The sequence below is a fragment of the Colletotrichum graminicola genome, assembly GCF_000149035.1.
Source record: "Colletotrichum graminicola M1.001 genomic scaffold supercont1.37, whole genome shotgun sequence".
Lineage (NCBI taxonomy): Eukaryota > Fungi > Ascomycota > Sordariomycetes > Glomerellales > Glomerellaceae > Colletotrichum > Colletotrichum graminicola.
In genome coordinates this window covers 215,791-229,509 of record NW_007361041.1, presented here as the reverse complement: position 1 = coordinate 229,509, position 13,719 = coordinate 215,791, and the positions used below count along the sequence as shown (strand labels likewise).

Sequence of the window (13,719 nt, the reverse complement as noted above, 5' to 3'; positions counted from 1 at the left end):
CTGCCTACGTGATCAAAAGCATTAACTATGAGTCTTGAGGAGCAGCTGTATCGATTTTCTGTTTAATTACGGATAGGTTAGAAAGTTATGACCCTAAGCAGCTGACGGGTCCATACAACTAAAGAAATGGCTGCAACCAATAGATCTGAAGAATCCTTAGAGCCAATCATTTCGACAGGAGAGTGTCAGGGGGCGAGGCAGGGGGGGTTGTCACGGATGGAGATAAACTTTTCCGATTGTGTCACTATCGATTGTGTACCTACCTGTGCAGTCCTCGAGAGGACCGACCGCCTGGATAACGTACGGTACGTGTACACTACTGTAGGTACCTTAGTCGCGGATCGCTGGAGATAAACTTTGCCGTTCCTTCTGAAATAGGTATGCGGCTCGAGGAGCAAAGTTTTGCCGAGAGAGAGACAGAGAGCGCGCGCACAACAAAAATTTTCCTCCACCCCTCTGACTTGCCAAACAGATATTACATTACCCCTCCAAACAACCCTCCTTGCCTTGCGTCCAAGAAGCTGAACTTACCTATACATCAATCAATCAATTGCAACAACTCGTCAACATGTCCAAGGGTACCGTGTGCCTCGCGTACGTCTATCTGTCCCGTGACTTCCTTGGAGAATCAAATTGAACCTAACCCAACGCCAATAGTTACTCAGGTGGTGTAGGTCCCCGAACGAACCCAATGACACCATTATTATTGCTATAACGGGGGCCATACTGATTGACCATCCATCCTGAAGCTCGACACCTCGACCATTCTCGCCTGGCTGCTTGACCAGGGATATGAGGTCGTGTTAGTTTTCCCTCGCAATTGTACTGCTGGAACTGCCCTACTGACGATACAAGCGCATATATCGCCAATGTTGGCCAGGAGGAGGACTGGGCTGCCGTCGAGAAGAAGGGTGAGTCACTGAAGAACCCCCCTCCAAGTTTGCTGGAATCCCCTCTCTGACTCCACCACGCGCAGCTCTCCAGATGGGCGCCAAGAAGGTACCGCGATATGACCCGAACTGCAATTGACTGCATTCTCATTACCTCGACACCAGATGATCATCGACGATCTCGAGCGCGAAATGGTTGAGTGAGTCCATTGCATGCACTATACATACACCATCGGTCGAACTCGCTGGCTGACAGAGTGTGAAGGGACCTTTGCTTCAAGGCCGTCAGGGTCAACGCACAATACGAAGATACCTACTTGCTGGGTACCAGCTTGGCTCGTCCTGTCATCGCCCGCGGCATGATGAGGGCTGCCGCTCGGGGTAGGACGTGTCGAACCATCAGACAGGCATGCCGTTGCTGACGATTTTCTCCACAGAGGGTTGCCAGTTTGTGTCCCACGGTTGCGTAAGTGTTTGCATCGGCTCTGCATTATGTTCAGGTGCTAACGGGAACAGACCGGCAAAGGAAACGATCAGGTCAGATTCGAGCTCGCATTCTACACCATCAACCCCAGCATCAAGTGCATCAGCCCCTGGCGTCTGCCCGAGTTCACCTCGCGCTTCCAAGTAAGTGCCAAGCTTGCCCATCCCCATCATGTTTCTCTCACTAACGTCGCCAACTAGGGCCGCAACGATCTTCTTGAATACGCAGCCCAGAAGAGTAAGATTGGATCAATCTTCGTGCCGAGTTTTGATGGCTAAGATAGCTCAGACATCCCCGTTTCTTCCACCAAGGCCAAGCCGTACTCGATGGATGCCAATCTCGCGCACTGCTCGTACGAGGCAAGTCTGTCTATTCGCGGATGCCCAGACAAACATGGCTAACTTGCAACAGGCCGGCATGCTTGAGGACCCCGACGTCACTCCCCCTGAGGACATGTGGACCATGACTGTCTCCCCGCTCAAGGCTCCTGATACCCCTGCCCACATCACAATTCACTTTGAAAAGGGTATCCCTGTCAAGGTTGTGACTCTTGAAACCCAGCAGACGGTGACCGATTCCGTCGAGGTTTTCAAGCTCCTTAACGCGCTCGGCAAGGAGCATGGCATTGGCCGCATTGTACGTCAATCTGCTCCGCTGTCGCAAGCCCAGGTGTACCTGTATCTAACTGTACCAGGATATCGTTGAGAACCGCTTGATCGGCTTGAAGTCTAGGGGTTGCTACGGTGAGTCATTCCGCTAGCATGCCTAGGCCTGTACTGACTCTCTTCAGACTCTCCCGCCATGACGATCCTTCGTGTGGCTCACATCGCGATCGAAGGCCTGTGAGTGCAATGCACCTATCTATTCACATACAATGAGCTGACCCTAAATGCTAGTACTCTCGATGGCCGTCTGAGGGCTGCCCGCGATACGTTGAGCAAGCAATGGTCTCAGCTGCTCTACAATGGTCTCTACTACAGTCCCGAGAGAGAATTCCTGCAGCGTACGTCGAAACTGTATGGCGAGGTAGTGGATAAATGCTGACCTTTTTAATAGCAAGCCTCGACTTCGCCCAAGAACGGGTAGGATGATTTGCCTTGAATGAGATTGAACATCATACTGACTCTTCCAGGTTAACGGTGAAGTCCGCCTTCAGCTGTACAAGGGCCAAGCCTACGTCCTTGGCCGCAGGTCCCCGGAGAAGTTGTACTCCGAGGAGGATGCCTCTATGGACTCCCTCACTACCTTCGATCCCGCTGATGCGGTACGTTCTGAATCAACATTGAAGTCAAAGAAGGCAAACGGCTAACGTATACTTTCTAGACCGGCTTCATCGCGATCGAGTCCATCCGCCTTAAGAAGGTATGAACTATCCCGTTTTGTTATATGATTGTGGTGCTAATATCACGTAGTATGGCCAACAGCTGGCGGAAGCTGGTTACAAGTTTTAAGTAATGAGATGGATGATTCGAGGTTACTTTGAAGAAAGAATCGCCCCGGAAGATGAATTGACCGTTAAGAACCAAAAAAGCAAAAGTGGCATATATGTTTATGAAGGGTTATGTGCAGAGCGCAACATTTATGTGATGAACCGTCACTTCAGTGTGTGCCGCAGCAATGCACTCTCCTGAACTCCATGCCTCGAGCTGACTTTCCCCCGCGTTAGCTGCCCGCTGCGACTGCCCAAAAACCGGCTAACAAAACGGGTAATCCTGCCACGGTGAAACTTTGATTACCTGCTTCCCAAGGATCAGATCCACGTAGACAATTCGTAGCATATCTTCAGCAAGAAAGAAGGGTCAAGGCTGTGGACAGAGAAGTTTGAACAGCTTTGCGAACTGGGGGGGAGAGAGAAGCGACATTTGGGACTTGGCCTCGCTCCACAGCTGGCTCCGGAGTCTGTCTGGTGATGGGCTGGGGAAGCATAAGAGAGGCATTAAATATGCAGGGTCATGATGTAACGGATTAACTGATAGAATGATTTTATTGGATTAATGGAGCATATGCATGAAACCAAGAAGATTTAGCATCAGGAAGGAATGTAAGTACGTACCTCGTTGCTTCCTTCCAAGCAGAACCACTTGGCCGAGGTACTTCCGCCAAGTACGTCCTACCGTACTCTTTCTTTCCCCCCGTCTGCCATTTCGATATGCGTGTTTCTGCTATATACAGCCGCAAACGCAACGAATCAACAGACGAGCTGCACAAGACGCCCTTCAAAAAGCAAGTCGAGAGCTATCCAGCCAGTGTGTGCGTGGGGGGAGGGAAGCAATGGAGGGGCATCCCAGACTCCACCGGCCTTGGGTGGCATCACGTCAGGCCGGACCCTATCGGATTCACACAAAAGTCACGGGAAGGACCCTTCATCGACGCTCATTACTCGATACTTTGAGAGAGGTGGAGGGGAAGGGATCCCGACACAGCGAATGAAGAGATTCGGACTCTTTCTCCGGCCTGGTCTGGCCTGGTCTGGTCAATTAGGCGAGGACCAGAAACCCCCATCCCACTGCAGCAAGGAAGTGCATAACAGTAGAGTCTCAACAGAACAAGACGGGGTGGAAAGAAGAGACTCGAGCCGAAAGAGGGGACAGACCTGGGCGCGCGGACCGTCTCACCATTGCTTTTTTTGTCGTCTGCGATCGGAACGAGCTAGGCTAGGTGGGCGGCTCGGGAGTCGGTCGTCTCGATGGGTATTCTCCGGAATCTGATGGTGAAGGCGCCGCCACCGCCGGATTTGCGTCTTGCACGCACGACTCCCGGGCCGTGGGCTTTTTGGCGTGTCTTGGTCTGTTGCCAGCACGTTGCTTGGCTTCCGTTGCTTGATGTTTGGCCACTGGGCATCGGATGGGGTGAAGGCAGTACGGACACCACCTCGACCTTGTCTGCATTTCCTCTCGCTCCCACACAGTACACTACACCCGCAGGTAGCAGGGCCTAGAAGTGGGCGGGAAGCAAATACAACCAACCCAATCTGGAACTATCCGTAATCTGCCCTAACTACCGGGGGGGAGTGAGTTGGGTACCTGGGCACGACTTCAACCCCACTCTAGCCCTCCATGATCCCAACAACCCTCGTGCATACGAAGTATGTACGTATGCATCCTGTGACGAAAGCAAGTTGGCAGATCTCTTCATCCTGCTTGAGCAGCAACCTGATTTCTCCCCCTTTCCCCTTGTCAGGCAACGGCGATGATGGGGAAAAAAATTTGAAAAAAATAACAAGGACGATGACGATGACAGATTGACAACAAACTCACCCTGCCGTCACTCTGTGCCAAACGGCGTACTCGGAACAAGGGAAATACCTGTACAGGTCTGCAGCAGTATTACTCTGTGCCGAGAGGACATACACGCATTGGACACTCCCAGGCCCCCCCTCAATTGCAGGGCCTCGTGCGCTCAGTCTCAGTGCTTAGTGTGTCCTCTGGCGTCTCCTTCCAATGGTAATCAATACCCGGCCAACATTCCCGGCATCCCGGCCAGTGTTGTTGTTGCTCGGTCCGAGTGTGGTTGAAGAAAGATAGATACGCTAGGGAGAGCAACGGATAAATCAAGAAAGAAAGAAACCAGATAGGGACAGTAGAGAGAGAGAAGGAGAGAGGGAGAGAGAGAGAAAGAAGGAGAGGGAAGAGACAAGACACACACTCATTCGCACAGTATTACTTACCCCCCTCCCCTCTCTCTTCTCGCGCCACACGCCGCCCAACTTCCCCAGCTCCGAGGGCACACACACACACACACACACACACACGCACTCACTCACTCACTCACTCACACACATATACCACAACAACACACATTACACTCATACATACACACATACACATACACACGGATACCGGTCCAGTCCACATCTGCACCCGACGGTTCACAAACAAACACACAACATACACATATTCTCTGCTACTACTATACAAAAAAAACTGCTACTACATTACCTACACACATAGTGTAGGTACGGTACATACTCTGTCCGCACAAACAAACCAAGCCGGGGACAGGCTGACCCCCCCTCCGACTCGACAACGCTAGCAGCGAGTCAACGATTGATTGGGCCACAGGTTGGGTAGTGTACGGATTCCTCCCGAGGCTATCTTACCTAACCGTCCTTGCACTATCCATCCTATACTGCTGCGCAATCCGATCCAAATCTCGACGACGTTCATTCATTGTCCCATCTCATCGTCTCGCTGCTCACGCTTATTGATGTGTTCCTAAACATTCCCTCCACTCACCCCCACAGAGCGACACCGCCATCCCACGATTCCCAAATCCCTCCGCCACCTTGACGACCTGACGACAACCATCACTACCCAAGCCCGAAGAAAGGCCCCCCGGCATCCGGATCCCTCATTCTATTCTAAACGAGGCTTGGAGTGACGCACACATACGCATATTACCTACACCGTAGTAGGTACGCCTTTTCCACTTTGCACCACCTCCCCTTGCCCTACTGCACTCTCCGTCTGCTCTGTCTCTCCTCCCCCCTCCTCCCCTCCCACTCGACTCACTCACTCTCGCTGCCTCATCCGCCTCAAGACAGTGCACGCGTGCGCGCTGACTGTCAGGTCGACATCTGCAACACAATCTCACTATCAGTCGGCGTCGGACATCTGGTGTCCCACCCATCCCTGCTATCTCTCTCACACACTCTCTGACTCTCTATCACTCTCTCCGTGGTGGTTCTACCGTCGCAAGCTGCACCGAATTTTCCCTCATCTTTTCCCCCCTCCATTATCAATCAGCTCCTCTTTTTTTTTTTTTTTGGTCCGATGCGCCGGCCCCTCCCCTCCGCCGGCGACATCACCTGCACACTTGACCACCGCATCTGATCGCCTCCTCCTCCTTCTCCTCCTCCTTTTCCAACCTACCAACCGCTTAACATCACCCGCTCCGTGGATCGCGTTGCTGACCTTGTTCCGTCGCTCCAACCAGCTGCATCCGGATTGACTGATCGATACCCATACTGACGGACGACGTACGACCTTTCGCATGCCTCGAGGCTCTGGCATCCAATACGACGACATCTAGCATTCGTTATCCTCCAACTGTATTCTTGTTTTTGCAAACCCCCATTCGCCCTTGTCCATCCCGGCTGGTGTCCGACCTTCGCATGCTCCATTCTGGGACTGTTGCTCAATCAACCATTTCCTTGTTCTGTGTCAATCGTCGCCGCGACTCGTCGGGCGCCGTGACATAGGTCGTCTCTCAACACCGTTACCATGTTCTGGCGATTTGGCGGTTACGCCAACATATCCACCATCGACACCATCCTCGAGAAACCCGATTTCACCGTCGAAGACCTCCTCGACGAGAGCGACCTTATCCAAGAGCTCAAGCAGCACAACACGAAGCTCATCGAGTACCTCCGAGAGGACAACGTCCTCAAGACACTGCTCGAATATGTCGTTGCACCCAAACTCGAGCCCGTTGCTGCCCCGGAACCTGACGAACCCGTCGAAGGAACCAAGACCAAGGGCCGCCTCCTCCCCTTCTCAAGACCTCGCGCCTCCTCGCGAGCCACCGAACCCGAGAATGAAGAGGAGGAGCAAGAGAAGAAGCGGAATCGCTATGCCTACGTTGCTGCCGAGGTCCTGTCATCCGACACCTGGTCCATCTACGAAGCCATGATGGAAAACCAGCATCTGGTTCGCGACTTCTGGCAGTTCCTCAAGCGCCCTACGCCCCTCGACCCTCTGCAGGCCAGCTACTTCACAAAGGTCAACGAGGCCTTGTTCGATAAGAAGACGGAGGAAATGGTCATCCTGCTCAAGTCCTTGCCCGACGCCGTCCCCGACCTTCTCCGTCACGTCGAGTGCCCCATGATCATGGACCTGCTCCTCAAGATCATTGCCCTCGACCGCACCGAGGGCGGCCAGGGCATCGTGGAGGTAAGTTTCGGCGTAGCTCGCTTGTTTGCTAACGCCCCGGACTGACAAGACCTTCTCTCCATCTAGTGGCTTCACTCCCAAGATGTTGTACCGACTCTGCTCTCGTGTCTCAGCCCAGAGCACAGCTGGGTCGTGCAGACGGCCGCAGGCGACTTCATCAAGGCCATCATTACCATTTCTGCCAACGCTTCCCAGAACGAGCAACAGTGCATCGGCCCCAACGAACTTACCCGCCAGCTGGTGTCGCAACCTTGCATTGAGCAGCTGATCAAGTACATGTTAGGAGGTGGAAACCCGTTGACCGTCGGTGTTGGCATCATCATTGAAGTGATCCGGAAGAACAACTCCGACTACGACCCTGACGTCGGCACCGAAACCAACTCCGTCCCGTCGAGCCGCGATCCAATCTACCTAGGCACCCTCCTCCGCCTATTCGCCCAGCACGTCCCCGACTTTGTCAACCTCATCATGAACTCCCCCGTCAAGAAACAGCGACTGGGATCTACCTTTGGCGACAAGATCGAGCCCCTCGGATTCGACCGATTTAAGACGTGCGAGTTGATGGCCGAGCTGCTCCACTGCAGTAACATGGGCCTGCTGAACGAAGTCGGCTCCGAAGATTTGATTGCATCCAGAGATGCCGAGCGTCAGCGCTTGAGAATGGAGGGTAAGCTTACCCCAAACCGCGGAGAAGAAGCACCCTTGTCCACCGACGACTCGACGATGCGCATTGGGCATTCTTCTCCCGAGGAGGGACGCCGTTTAGAGGTAACCAATATCTCAGACGATGACGGATTCGAAGAGGTTGAACCAAGCCGCGAAATGAACGAAGACACGTCCCACGAATTTATCAAGGCCGAAGAAGAGATTCCCGTCGCAGCCCCGCCTGCGTCCTTCTTGGACAAGGACGAGGACGACTTTGTGGACGAGCCGCTGAGCTCGCCTAGGCTGCTCGTCGCGGACACCAGGATCAAGGAGCAGCAGTTTGATGACCCCGATCTGGTCGTTGCGCCCCTTTCGCCGAGCAAGCCCAAGACCCCCGCGAGCGAAGAGGCCCCCGCCGCGGTGGACTCCGAACCCAGCGCCGACAAGGAGGCGAAGCCAGAAGTTGCTGACGTCAAGAGTGATGTGCCGGCCGAGGAAGAGGCGGCTGTTACAGAGACAGAGAAGGACGCGAAACCCGACCCCGAAGACGACAAGACCGCCGAGGACGCCACCGTCACCAAGGTGGAGGAACTTTCCCTCAACGACAAGACGGATCAAGCTCCGGTTTCCGAGGAGAACCAGAAGGGTGACGAGTCTGACTCGTCAGTCGTCTACACCCCTAGCGCCACCGAGTCCGAGGCAAAGACCGAGCCCGCAGAAACCTCTGCCGCGGTTTCCGACGACTCTCCACAGCACCCCGAAGACATGCCGGCGCCTTTGTTCTCCATGTCAGTGACTGATAATGGCTCGAGAGCGGTGCAGAGCGAGCCGGAGCAGAGAAAAGATACGGCGACTGCGCCAGCCCCCGAGGTGCCCGTGGCTCCCGAGGTTCCCGAAGCGCCAGAGGCCCCGGCGCCCTCGGGAGCGGATCACGGTGCGGAGATGGAGGCCGGTGACTTGCCGCCTGCGGTTCCTCAGCGGCCCGACCCGAGCACTGTGAAGCCGGTGGTTGGCGATTACCTCAAGGTTCAGTTTGTGGAACACCGCGTTGTGCCTACAATCCTGGTGAGTTGACTGTGACGGGACGTGACATGTGGCCGGGCTGACACGCGAGCAGTCCTTCTTCTTTGCCTACCCCTGGAACAACTTTCTCCATAACGTGGTGTATGATATTGTTCAGCAGGTTTTCAACGGGCCCATGGACAGGGGTTACAACCCGACCCTGGCGATATCACTATTCGAGGCCGCGGACATCACGACGGCAATTATCAATGGCCAGCTCGCTAGCGACGAGTCACAGGCCAAGATGAAGACTCGCATGGGGTACATGGGCCATCTGACTTTGATCGCTGAAGAGGTGGTCAAGTTTACGGAACGACACCCCCCGGAGCTCTTGTCAGAGACTGTCCTCGAACGGGTTATGGACCCGCGATGGATCAGCTACGTAGAGGGTGCACTGGCCGAGACACGCGAGCGAGACAACGCCATCCTAGGCGGTGTCCGCCCCGAGGTGGCACTGGGCAACCGCGCCGGCATGTCTGGCAGCGGGTTGGCGGCCGTCGGTCTTTCCGGCCTTGGATCATCCTTTTCCAACTCGCAAGGGAATACCGGCTCTAGCGCCCTTGCCGAGGCCGGACTCAACGGCAACACGGACCTTCAAGAAGGCGGCGGCAACGGCATCGGTCCGTTTGCCATCAGCTCGGGCACTCTCATGTCCGGCTTCGGCAGCTCTAGCGACGAAGAAGACGAGGGCGAAGAGGAGAACGAGGACGATGTTGGTAACGAGGTGAGTGATGTGCTCTCAGAGCTGCGTGAGACGGAACCGCCTGCGTTGGACCCCTGGACGCAATCACTTCTTGACAACAACCCGGATTCCGACGGGGACAAGGATTCGAAAAGAGATGCGTAGTGCGCAGACGAGAAAGAAAGACCCTATTGTATTCGCAGAACCCGAGAGGATAGCACAGACGGCGCCGGTTACGACGTTGGATTCGAGATAGAAGTGTCCGGAGACGACGGGGAACCGGTGTTTGTATATCATGATGACCAGGAAGTTTGGGCCGATGAACTCGGTGACGAGGAATCGGACGAGGACATGTACATGATTCGGCCTCCCCTCAGCATGATGGTATGGCTTAGGCGGACAATGACTAGAGATAGCGTGGGCGGCGGTACGGAGGAATGAAGTAGCCCGGGAGGACATGCGGGAACGTTGGGCGGTGTTGGGGCGTGCTCTTGATGTACTGGGGCGGCGAGTAGTGTAGGATTACATGTCCCCGTTCGCGCCGGCGTCGGTTCCTTGGGATACCAGGCAACTTTGGACTTTTCTTATCCGCTGCAACCTCTCGGGAACAGGGTCCTCCTCCTTCTCCCCCTATGACTGCGTCACGACGATGACGAAGACTTGCTTCCGGGAGTCTTTTCTACCTTGTGCGCCGTTATCGGGAGACGGGCCGCCGCAGCTAACACTCGCTTCTCTAGTTCCGGGCCTACACCGACCCTCTGAGCAACTCGTCATCTCTAAACCCGCCATCAATCCCGCCGCCTCCCCCGCCGCCGCCACCACTGAACACGCCGCCGTCGAGAGCTCGACTTCAACTCGCGGCCCGGTTAGCAATGCATCAGAAGAATGCAGCCGCGGCCGCATCTCGCGATGAGAATGGCGAGGGGGAAAAGGACGACAAAGCGGAATCTGGCGAGGGCGAAAGGCTGACGAATCCATTCGCGGACGACGAGGACGATGAGGAGAACTCGAGCGACGAGGACGATGGCGGCCGCCAAGGCCCGGGTGCGGCTGGAGTAATGTCGGGTGCATGGGGCCAATCTGACCAAGCATCTTGGTGGCGTGGCGGGGGACAGCAGGGCCAGAGCGCAGAGTTTGACGGGCAGGACGACTCGGACGCAGACGAGGAAGACGAGGAGTTTGGCGATTTTGCGATGCCCGAGGTGGAACCGGCGCCAGGAACGGATCCCAACGACAAGAGCATCTTGAGGCCCCTTGCCGTGTACCCGTCACCGGGAGGGGCCGGGGGCAAAGCCTTCGGCGGCCTGTGGCCGTTCGCGGGCAAGAAAGATGGCAAGGACGACAAGCCTGACGCAGACAATGGGTCTACAGACGACGCAGCTACGGGAGACGATGAGAAGCCGGTCCAGGCGGCCATCGAGGCTGCCCGCCGGACGAGCATTGAGGATCCCGATGATGAGGAGGAGGTGGTGGTGCAGAAACCGTCGGGCCTGTGAAATGAGTAGACGACAATGATGGCTGAATGCACTGGGTAGACGGTTACGGGCCAACCGTTTTTTTGTACTATTATGTGTTTCGTTTACGCTTACACAGCTGTAGAGTAGGATTGGAATGGAGAACATGCACGAGTCCAGGCGTTCCTCGAGTCAAGTTGGGGTCTTCTGACTCTGGAGAGAGAGAGACAGAGAGAGGACTTGATTGTTTCTACGTATTATGCGAAAATTCACCATGGATTTCTGCGGCTCCCAGCCAGGTAGTTCTTCCAGCCGCAATTACAACCGAGTTGACGATAGCTGTGGAGCAGAATTCCCCGGACCGGGATCGGAAGGCCTGCCGGAGCTCCGGCCACGAACCAGCCGCGGAAGATGGTGGTCTTTAGCCAAACCACGCGGGTTACTGTCCGCACGCCAAAAGAAAAGAGAAGGAAAAAAAATTCCTCACACTCTGAACATAAGTATTAAGAGAGAAGGGCCATCGGGTTAAATGCACGTTTTGTGGAGTTGGCAAGATGATGGGACGGCCCATGGATCCATCCATCCATCCATCGTTGTCCTCGAGGGACCCCTAGGCTCATCAGGGGTCTCCCCTCCGTCCCCCAAATAGCTCGAGCTTAGACTTAGACATTGCTTTGCCAAGGGGGTTTATTAAGGCGATAACGATAAGGGGTAGTGAGTGTCTTGGACAAAGCTCCGGCGGCGGGGGAAATCTAAACCATCTCCCCTCCCCTCCCCTCCTCTCTTGACTCCAAGAAACTAGAAACACGCACTGGGGCCGAAGCACATGCAATCATGCAAAAGTGCTCCGTCCGGACAATGCGCGATCTGAGCTCGAACCCGACCTAGTGTTTGACATGACAGCGGCGGCATGAACTTGGCCATCCACACGTCGCCCCTTGTTCCTGGCTCACTCACTCACTCACTCTCTCTCTCTCTCTCTCTCTCTCTCTCTCTCTCTCTCTCTCTGTCCGTCCTTCTGCTCTCTGTCCAGGGGAGAAGTGGAAAGTTGATCGCAAAAACCGGTACACGGAGGAAAAGATGCCAGCGACGCAGCCGTCCGCCACGATGCCCGAGTCGACCATCATAACAATGGTCTCCCGCGCGCTCTCCGCAGGCGCCCTCCTCTTCTACATCGCCATCTATCTACCCGTGAGTCTAGTCTGTCCGCCGCCCTGCGTCTCTCGTCCGAAATGCATCCTGTCCTGTCCTGTCCTGTCCTGTCCTGTCCTGTGCCCTCCACCCACCCCCCCTTCTCCCATCCGCCACCTCTCCCCGCGCGCCCCTTCCTCCTGCATCGACATCGTCGCCCACGGGCACTCGGCGTCTCTGTAGTTCCCGCCGCAAGGGCTCTCCCACTCTGCGTCTCTCGTTCATCAGGGTCAAGTCGCTACCGGAGAGCCTAGAACTCGTTGAAACCGAGAGCCCGGCACGCCGACGGGACTGCGCCTTTACTCCGTCCCTTTATTCTCTTTGGTGTACTTCCTCACGGTCCTCCCTCCCCTCCCAATGCGCCCAGACGCACGATGATGTTGTCTCTGTGGCCTGCCGCCCTCCCCGTCCCAGCCTGAAGTCGTCCGTCGTCTGTACGAGGAGAAACTTGGGCTAACGCGCTTCGTATTGTTCTGGCAGCTTCTCTCTCGGAAATTTCCACCTACCCGACTCCGTACCTAGTTGTCGTCAGTCGTTGCCACTATTGTAATTGTATCCGAGCCGTCGTCGTCGTCGTCGTCGTTGTCGTCTTCCTCGCCGTCATCGTCTATCGTCATCGCCACCCGGCAGAAGATCCTCCAGAGCTCCCTGTATACGAGACACGTTCGTTCATCGCGTCCGGAAGAAGCATCTTGTGGCCCATATAACACACCTGAGATCGCCCTCGATGGAAGCCTCAGCGACAGGATACCCCAACGACAACAAGCCAGCCATGGGTTTCGCGGGGAACGCAGAGCCCGGCAGCGACCACGTCCAACAACCGGTGGCGTCCTGGCTCAAACGCGTCGTGTACGGGACCAAGATCTCGTCGCTGCAGCAATGGTACTTCCAGAAGGCCGGCTTCGAGGCGTGCGTGTCGTACTTCTATCCGCCCACCATGCGACCCGACCTCATCAAGCAGTATGACTGCAGAAAGGCCTTGCCTATACGGTATGTTCCAATTTGTGCCCCGAACAAGAGAAACGAGCTTCGTGTGGGCGGACAGAATGTCTGACCCTGGAGAACAGCATCTTCTTCCCCTCCGACTACGACCAGACATCACCGCAGTCGCTCCCGACGCTCTTCACGATCCACGGCGGCGGCTTCTGCATCGGCGTCCCCGACGACGACGACACGTGGAACCGCAGCTTTGCCGACCTCAACGGCGTCCTCGTCATCGCGCTACACTACTGGAAGGCCCCCTGGACGCCGTGGCCGCACGCGCTGCACGACCTCGAGGCGCTCTTCCTCGCCGCCATCGCCGACGAGTCCCTGCCGATCGATAGGGCGCGCGTCGCGCTCGGCGGCTTCAGCGCGGGCGGCAACCTCGCGCTGTGCCTGTCGCAGATGCCGTCCGTCCGGGGCACGCGACGGCGGCGCC

The 13,719-nt window shown here is 55.8% G+C and overlaps 4 protein-coding genes across 4 annotated transcripts in view; all 4 read left to right on the top strand.

The window, feature by feature from the left end:
• Positions 1 to 568: 568 nt before the first annotated feature.
• Positions 569 to 2,825, top strand: GLRG_08229 (arginosuccinate synthase; the record flags this gene model as incomplete). Its single annotated transcript, XM_008098914.1, has 18 exons — positions 569 to 594; positions 658 to 670; positions 750 to 802; positions 856 to 911; positions 977 to 999; positions 1,056 to 1,090; positions 1,156 to 1,271; positions 1,328 to 1,356; positions 1,407 to 1,517; positions 1,575 to 1,611; positions 1,663 to 1,733; positions 1,786 to 2,010; positions 2,069 to 2,117; positions 2,165 to 2,216; positions 2,271 to 2,403; positions 2,507 to 2,638; positions 2,698 to 2,736; positions 2,787 to 2,825. The coding sequence occupies 18 exons, from the start codon at positions 569 to 571 to the stop codon at positions 2,823 to 2,825; spliced, it is 1,239 nt and encodes a 412-aa protein (XP_008097105.1).
• Positions 2,826 to 6,596: 3,771 nt separating this feature from the next.
• On the top strand, positions 6,597 to 9,819 carry GLRG_08228 (SIT4 phosphatase-associated protein; the record flags this gene model as incomplete). The annotated part of the gene is made up of 3 exons (XM_008098913.1): positions 6,597 to 7,265; positions 7,332 to 8,975; positions 9,028 to 9,819. 3 exons carry the CDS (start codon positions 6,597 to 6,599, stop codon positions 9,817 to 9,819), a joined length of 3,105 nt encoding a protein of 1,034 aa, XP_008097104.1.
• Positions 9,820 to 10,526: 707 nt separating this feature from the next.
• Positions 10,527 to 11,150, top strand: GLRG_08227 (uncharacterized protein; the record flags this gene model as incomplete). The annotated part of the gene is made up of 1 exon (XM_008098912.1): positions 10,527 to 11,150. One exon carries the CDS (start codon positions 10,527 to 10,529, stop codon positions 11,148 to 11,150), a length of 624 nt encoding a protein of 207 aa, XP_008097103.1.
• Positions 11,151 to 13,071: 1,921 nt separating this feature from the next.
• The window catches only part of GLRG_08226 (alpha/beta hydrolase fold protein), a gene marked incomplete at both ends in the record, with an annotated part of 1,576 nt that continues 928 nt past the window's right edge, over positions 13,072 to 13,719 (top strand). Inside the window, 2 exons of the mRNA XM_008098911.1 lie at positions 13,072 to 13,289; positions 13,367 to 13,694. Of these exons, the coding sequence (XP_008097102.1) occupies positions 13,072 to 13,289; positions 13,367 to 13,694 (546 nt within the window). The remainder of the gene's footprint in view (positions 13,290 to 13,366; positions 13,695 to 13,719) is intronic.